The sequence below is a fragment of the Microtus ochrogaster genome, chromosome 8 (genome assembly GCF_000317375.1).
Source record: "Microtus ochrogaster isolate Prairie Vole_2 chromosome 8, MicOch1.0, whole genome shotgun sequence".
NCBI lineage: Eukaryota > Metazoa > Chordata > Mammalia > Rodentia > Cricetidae > Microtus > Microtus ochrogaster.
The window spans coordinates 67,633,188-67,641,423 of NC_022015.1; the positions used below are offsets into that span (position 1 = coordinate 67,633,188).

Below are 8,236 nucleotides of genomic sequence, written 5' to 3' on the forward strand. Positions count from 1 at the left end.
TCTCTGTACTTAGCTCCTTCACAGTCAAAAATTTTAAAGAAAACACAATAATACAAAGAATCCAGACTCTCTGTGAATTTTCCATTTTTATGTGGCTATTTTTCTTTATTTCTTTTAATCTCTTAACTATCTGTACTCTGTCTCTTTAAAGACTTTACCTTTTTTTTAAAAGCCATTAACTTTATTCTCTATATTCTTTTTCTTCTCTCTCCCAAGCCTACGTACATTCATACAACAGTGTGACTCATTTAGTGGTCTGAATCTGTCCTATTGTGAATCTGCAATTTTTTACTATCCAGGAGCACTTTTGATTTGCACCTTTAAATCATTAGGCGCTTAAGAATCTAAACTGTGACATTCCTAGGTCAAAAACAGGTACTGCCTGCTGGCCCTGCCCAGTACAACATGGAGGAGCCACTCGTGCCTCTGATCCTAGCACATTGCACCACTAGCATGGCGGAGCTGCTTGTGCCTCTGAGCTGCAGCACGCAATGTCCCCCTTTTAGGCACACAGCAGTCTAGTTGCCATCAAACAAATCGTAGCACTTTATTCCAAATGCTCCATTCAAAAGCTCTGTCTCTCGCAGAAGCCAGACAGAAATCTCAATGGTGGCACAGCCCAGAAAGCCAGCATTTTAAAACAGCCATTTTCTTCCTGCTGCTGAGTCAGAAAAATTTCAAAATGGAGGATGTACCATTTTGTGCTAGCTCTGGGGCCGCCAGGTAGGAGCGGCACTCAGCACTTTAATTCTGAGACTAAGCAAGCAGCACAGAAATTCTTTTCATCCAAGTTACATCCAAATCTGACATGCAGAGCACTGCGCATTCCTAATCCGCCATGCTCTCCCACCTGCCTAAGCCTGATTCTGCTGTCTGCCCAGGTGCAGGCGGGGAGCTCTGAGCCATCAGCCTCAGAGCACTCTCCTTCCAATCCCAAGCGGGAACACAAACATCCAGTCCCATAAAAGCCATTGAAATGCTTTAAAGCCAGAGTTTGCAGTGGCAGCACAGCCCCAAGAAGCTGCGCTTTAAAATGACGCAGTGTTTTTTTATGGTGCTGATGCCAAATCAGGAAATCTCTCTACAGCATGCCACCAACAAACAGTAAAATTCTGTGTTAAACTCTGTTTTTTCTCTGTTTAAAATTAAGCTCTCTCAGGTTTTTAAGTGGATTTCATTAGCACGTTGGGTGCTACTCTGTTGTATTAAGAGCGGCGGGGCTGCATCCCCGACACCCAGCCACCCGTGCGGCTAGCTTTACTTGAAATAATTACACGGAAACTGTATTCTTTTAAACACCGCTTGGCCCATTTCTATCTAGCCTCTTCTAGGCTAGCTCTCGCACCTGGACTAGCCCATTTCTAATAATCTGCTGTAGCCCACAAGCTGGCTTACCAGGAATGATCTTAACCTGCGTCTGCCTGGAGTGGGAGCATCATGGCGACTCTTTGACTCAGCTTCTTTCTCCCAGCATCCTGTTCTGTTTACTCCGCCTACCTATGTTTTAACCTATGAGGGCCAGCCAAGCAGTTTCTTTATTTTTTAACCAATTGTGGGAGTGTCATATATCAATCTGTTGATTTCATTGGTTAAGTAATAAACAAACTGCTTGGGCTCATAGCTTAGAACATAGGTGGGTGGACAAAACAGAGCAGAATGCCAGGAGGAAGAGGAAGTGAGGTAAGACACCTCAGAGAGAGACTCCTTGCTCCCGGCTCCCAGGCAGACGCCTCAGAGAGACACGAGGCTCCACTCTTGCGGGCAGAGGCGAGAGCTCTGCTCTCTGAGGCACATGCGATGAAGCTCCAACCCAGGATGGACGTAGGCTAGAATCTTCCCGGTAAGCACACCTTGGGGTGTTATACACAGATGATTAGAAATGGGCTAGTCCAGGTGCGAGAGTTAGCCTAGAAGAGGCTAGATAGAAATGGGCCAAGCAGTGATTAAAAGAATACAGTGTTCGTGTAATTATTTCGGGTAAAGCTAGCCGGAGGTGGCCGGGGTGCTAGAGACGCAGCCCCACTGCTCCTATTACTACAAATGGCGCCCACGTTGGGCGCCAAAATGTAACGGCGTAAACGAATGCAGACAGATTGTAAATACATATTATATATACATATATATACAGATTTAATAGACTTACAGAACCACCGTTCCTGCGGAGACCAGGAAAGCAGAAGCAGTGGCTGGGAGCATTCTCGCCAAATATATATGCAAACATTAGCCTGAGGCGAACACACCCCCTAAGGGGCAGGACTTATCCCTACAACCAATGACCTTCCTCCATCATTTGTGTCTGTAGAAAATACTTTTATATGTTTTTCTGGCCTTCAAGAAGGTGCTATTGCTCTCATTCTCTCTATAAAAGACAAAGTTTGTCAACACACTCTTCTCCCATTCCACTGTACCTTTCTACTTCCACCAACAAAAGGCTCCTGTGTGTGGTAAAAAAATAATAATAATTTATACACCCGAGATTTTGCATTAGATTTTGTTCTGTTGTAGTATACCATATCCTACTCTGTATCCAGGGAACTTACTCTCAACTGTTGGTACTGTGTAATGCCCTTTCTTGTGTATTGATTTCCTCAATCTTCTTCTCAGAACTGTGCGGTATGGTTAATGTTCCAGGTGTTGTTTCCTCACGTGAACCCATTATTTCCTGCAACTACCGTTCTGAGTTCCTTTCTTCGAGGTGTATTGCTATCTACCTTTCCCTGAAAACAATTAAGAAAGCCTAGCTAGTTAATTTTTACTGCCTCTACTGAGTCAGGAAAGTTTCCACAATAAGGCATTGCAGTTAATATTTCCAGACAAGAAAATTGAGTAGTATTAACCCCCTGCTGAATCTTAGGGGAAAGCATTTGAGAAAGAATGGAGTTTGCAGGGAAAATTAGAGCTGTTGTATGTGTGACTGCCAAAGTGAAACTAAAAATCACCAAAAGATTCATCAATATAATGAAAGAGAAAAGTGCACACAAGCCTAGCATATATGTCACTATCCTTCTATGTGCCCAGATCCACTGTTTCCTGACAAGTTATACACTATCTCCACTGGACTTCCTTTGCAGAGACCCATAGGACTTGCTTATATATGCTGATCTGAGAATGGATTACACAGCTCCTGACACGCCATCTTTATTTATTTGCTTAAACAATTGTCCTCTAACCCACCCCTACAGCTAACCAACCGTCCAATAACTCAGCACTTACATTAGTCTCTTATGCTAGTTCCAAACATACTGCATCCCACACTCACTCATATACAATGCATAGTTACCATTTTTGACATTTTTTTCCCTACAGGAAAACGAGTGTGTATAGGAGAAGGTCTGGCCCGCATGGAGCTGTTTCTGTTCCTGACCACCATTTTACAGAACTTCAAGCTGAAATCTCTGGTTCCCCCAAATGAAATCAATGATGCCCCGGTGTACAATGGATTTACTGTATTCCCTCCCTTTTTCCAGCTCTGCTTCATTCCCGTCTAATGAAGATCAGATGCCTGGTTCCTGCTGTGTTCTTCTCCGAAATCACCCTCAAACCTTGTATTTAACACTTTCACAGAAGGCATACAGTGTCCTTCCACATTCTCACAGCTTCTGCTCTCTAATTTTCCATGGAAATCATCAGATCTCCATTTTACAGTCTCTGAAGTCATCGTCAAAGATATTTGCCATTTCGTATTCTCTGTAGCACTGTGACTATCCCCTGTACTCATATGTAGCTAAACCTGTAGTTAACATGGCTTCCACGTATAGTGTATAGGGTCCAACTACATAATAATTCACAGTCATGTTTGTATTTCCTGTATGTCCTTGACAATAACATATTAAATATGTATTTCTGATTTCAACAGACTTTCCATCAGTTTTAATAAAAGAGGAAAGAAAAAGGAGTTCCCAAAAGTCCTGCTGGACTGTATAACAAGAAATTTTCAGAATGTAAAGTAGGAATACTGTTGTTGGGTTTTTTTTTGTTTTTTTGGGGGGGGGTTTCGAGACAGGGTTTCTCTGTGGCTTTGGAGCCTGTCCTGGAAGTAGCTCTGTAGACCAGGCTGGTCTCGAACTCACAGAGATCCGCCTGCCTCTGCCTCCCGAGTGCTGGGATTAAAGGCGTGCACCACCATTGCCTGGCTAGGAATACTGTTGAGATGACTCAGACAGCAATGTTCTTGTCATACAGGGCTCAAGTACATATGTTTATATTCAAAACAAAACCTAAAGGTTTGACCTGGTGGTGATTACTATTCATACCACAGTAGGAGACTTAGTCAAAAGCATCCCTGGATTGAGCCAACTCATCCAGTATAATTGCCAAGTCCTGAGTCTCACTGGGATACCCTGTAACCACACCAAAGACTGAACTCAGACCTTCACATGATAATGCACGTGCATACACTTACACACACAACACACAAAGAGGCAAATACTCACTATTGTATAAACAGTCTGTTATTATGTACACACATAGGCCTATACTCTTCCCCAGAACATATATGCAAAAGAAATTATTGAAGAGGATGGTGTGAAAAAGCTTTTTATCTGGGGATCCCCTACAGTTACTGGAAGCACTTGCACAGCACACTTGTGATGCTGAATACAATAATGATAATATTCTAGGCCTATAGCCTAAGTTATATGCCCCAATGTTACCGAGAAACATTTGTTGTCTGTCCACACAGCCTGCACTTTCTGTTATTTCGTACTTTTTTTTCTTTTTGGAAGTCACTTTCTTAGACCTCCTGCCTATTCAGATAATATTGTTTTCCTTCTCAGGACTTTGATGGGGTTGAAGACTAGATAGTTATAGTTATAATCCTTTTGTACCTTAGCTAAAGGCATATTAGGTACAAGACTTGGACTCTTCAGAATAGGACAGCTATTGGAGTATTACCTATGGTGTGAATATTTAGAATGTATTTCTTGTTTGATGTTGTTCTTGTTCGCTGTAGTTTCACTTTTGCTCATTTTTGTTCTTTCATCTAGATAATTCTTGATAATTTTTACTGTATCCAATTTATGTTGAATTAGAACCCTCTTAATTAGCAAAAAAAAGGAGAAATGTAGTGGAGCTTGATCTGTTTGGCCAATGCCTTTTGGGATGATTTGCCATGGGCATGGTTGTCTCTGCAGATGTGATGGGATAAAATGCAGGAGAAAGGTTGTGCATGCTCTCTTGGGTGTACAGAGATGGAGCATGCCTTGTGGTTTGTCCTCATTACCTTTGGAAGAATGACAACACAGTGAAAGCTGGATCAGCCCACTTCATCTACATTGTTCTCATAAGTGGATATTAGATACAATTGAAATCCTGGAGAAGCTAGGTAACAAAGAGGACTCTAAAAGAGACACATGGCTGTCTTAGGAAGAAGTAGATGAGCTTTTCTGGGTAAACTCGGGGAGGAATGGAAGCTGGGAACATGAGGAAATGAGATGTGTGATTTGGAGGAGGGACAGAGAGGAAGAACAATGAAGGAGATAGCTGCACACCATGCAGAGTGAGGTTGGATATTTATTAAGTGGGTTATGGAAGGGAAGGGGAGAAGGAAAAAGAGCAGAGAGAGGAGAGAGAGAGAGAGAGAGAGAGAGAGAGAGAGAGAGAGAGAGAGAGAGAGAAGTGGGGAGAGACAGAAACAGCCTTCTTAAGAGTGAGACCAAAAAGAAGGGAATAAGGCTGGAAGCTAAAGATCAGCTTATTTTAGTGGACTGAGAGGGAGTGGGTGTGGTTTGTCTCTTAAAAGGACAGAGCAACCATTACACCTCCCACATCAAATAATAATGTTTATTATTCTTGCATGTGAAATAATGCACTTTATTTAATTCTATATGTAATACATTGTTATCTGTCACATATAGTCAACATCTGTTATTCATTATCTCATATATTCTTCCTTTGTATTTCACTATGAGAAAAAATTTAGAACTTTAAAAAATATTTTTGATACTTGGCGTTTTTATAGCAAAATATCCAAAACAGTACAAACTATAAACAAACAAACAAAAATAAGGTACTCAGATCTCTCACAATCCTCAAATGTTTTGGTCCGAACTGGTGACTTGTTTTGTTCCAGCAACAGAATGTTTAACTATGAATGTAGGCAACTTTCAATTGGTATGTTCATTTCCTTGTATCATGTTAATGCAGTCTTTTGTCTTAATCCTACCTTTTTGGTTCAGGAGTATTTTAGGCAGTTGGAAATTAAACGTGGGTGACTCTTCAGTACTCTGATGGAGGAAGATCATTGGTTATAATAAAGAAACTGCTTGGCCTCATAGGTTAAAGCATAGGTGGGAGGAGTAAACAGAACAGAATGCTGGGAGGAAGAGGAAGTGATCTCAGAGGCCACGCTCCCCTCTCCCTGGCAGACGCCATGAAGCAAGCTGCCAGGTCAGATATGCTGAATCTTTTCCGGTAAGACTGATGCTACACAGATTATAAGAGATGAGTTGATCAAGATATGAGAATTAGCCTGTAAGGGCTAGAGTTAATGGGCCAAGCAGTGTTTAAATGAATACAATTTGTGTGTTGTTATTTCTGGTGTAAAGCTAGCCATGCGGGAGCCGGGTTGTGGGAAGAGGGCCGCAGCTGTAGGAGTACTCACTGAAATTCATTCCTGATACTTAAAAAAGAAAGAAAGAAAGAAAGAGAGAGAGAGAGGGAGGGAGGGAGGGAGGGAGGGAGGGAGGAAGGAAGGAAGGAAGGAAGGAAGGAAGGAAGGAAGGAAGGAAGGAAGGGAAAAGAAATTAAGGCAGCAGTATCATGGACCTAAGTACTTAGGAACAGCTTGGGCTTCTAACAATCAAGAATAAACAAAGGAATAGGCATAATTAGCTGAATATTAGTAATACCCTGTCACTCTAGTGTTAGATCCCTGTCAACTCATTCTGATAAATTAGTGAACAAATATATTGTTCTTGGGAATCTGGTATTATTAGTGGAGATTCATCAATTATTGTTTTATGATTTGAAATTTTTCTGATACTCTTTTAGTCCTGACTTTGATTTGTTTTGATTTGTGCCCCTGCTTCCATATCTAAACGTAATAAAAAGCAATATACAGCAAGCTAACAACCAACATCAAATTTAATGGAGAAAATTTCAAAGCAATTCCTCTAAAATCAGGAACAAGACAAGCCTACTAATTCTCTCCATATCTATTCAACATAGTTCTTCAAGCTCTGGCTATAGCAATAAGACAACAAAAGGAGTCCAAGGGGCTTTGAATTGAAAAGGAAGAAGTCAAAACTTCATTATTTGTAGATAATACAATAGTGTGTGTGTGTGTGTGTGTGTGTGTGTGTGTGTGTGTGTGTGTCCTCAAAAACTCTACCAGGAAATTCCTACAGTTGATAAATACATTCAGTAATGTGGCAGGATACAAGAGCAACTCAAAAAAAATTCAGTAACCCTCCTATATACAAATGATCAAGGGGCTGAGAGGGAAATCAGAGAAACATCACTTTTCATAGTAGCCACAAATAACATAAAATATCGTGAGGTAACAAAAACCAAAATAGTTAAAGACATATTTCACAAAAATTTAAGTCTTTGGAAAAAAATTGAAGAAGATATCAAAAATGGAAAGATTCTGCTTGTTCTTGAATAGGTAAGATCTCCATAATAAAAAAGACAATCATACCAAAATCTATCTCTACATTCAATGCAATATCCCATCAAAATTCCACAACAATTCTTTACAGACCTTGAAAGAACAATACTCAACTTCATAATGAAAAACAAAAATCCCAGGATAGCCAAAACAATCCTATACAATAAAGGAACTTCTGGAGGCATCACAATTCCTGACATCAAGCTCAATTTCATAGCTACAGTAGTGGAAAATAGCTTGGTATTGGCCTAAAAACAGAGAGGTTGACCAATGGAACCAAATTGAAGACACAGATATTAATCCAAACACCTATGAACACCTGATTTTTGACAAAGAAGCTAAAATTATACAATGGAAAAAAAGCATTTTCAATAAATGGTGCTTTCATAACTGGATGTCAACCTGTAGAAGAATGAAAATATGTCCATATCTATCCCCATGTACAAAACTCAAGCCCAAATAAATTAAAGACCTCAATATAAATCTGACCGCACTAAACCTGATAGAAGAGAAAGTGAGAAGTAGCCTTCAATGCATGGGCACAGTAGGCCATGTTCTAAATATAAACCAGAGAGGAAGAGAGAGAGAGAGAGAGAGAGAGAGAGAGAGAGAGAGAGAGAGAGAGAG

At 40.6% G+C, this 8,236-nt stretch overlaps 1 protein-coding gene across 1 annotated transcript in view; it reads left to right on the forward strand.

Moving 5' to 3' along the window:
• LOC101998412 (cytochrome P450 2C42-like) overlaps positions 1-3,702 on the forward strand; it is a 69,027-nt gene extending 65,325 nt beyond the window's left edge. The window contains exon 4 of the mRNA XM_005352577.3: positions 3,307-3,702. Coding sequence (XP_005352634.3) covers positions 3,307-3,488 — 182 coding nt within the window. The 3' untranslated portion in view covers positions 3,489-3,702. The remainder of the gene's footprint in view (positions 1-3,306) is intronic.
• The last annotated feature ends 4,534 nt before the right edge of the window (positions 3,703-8,236 follow it).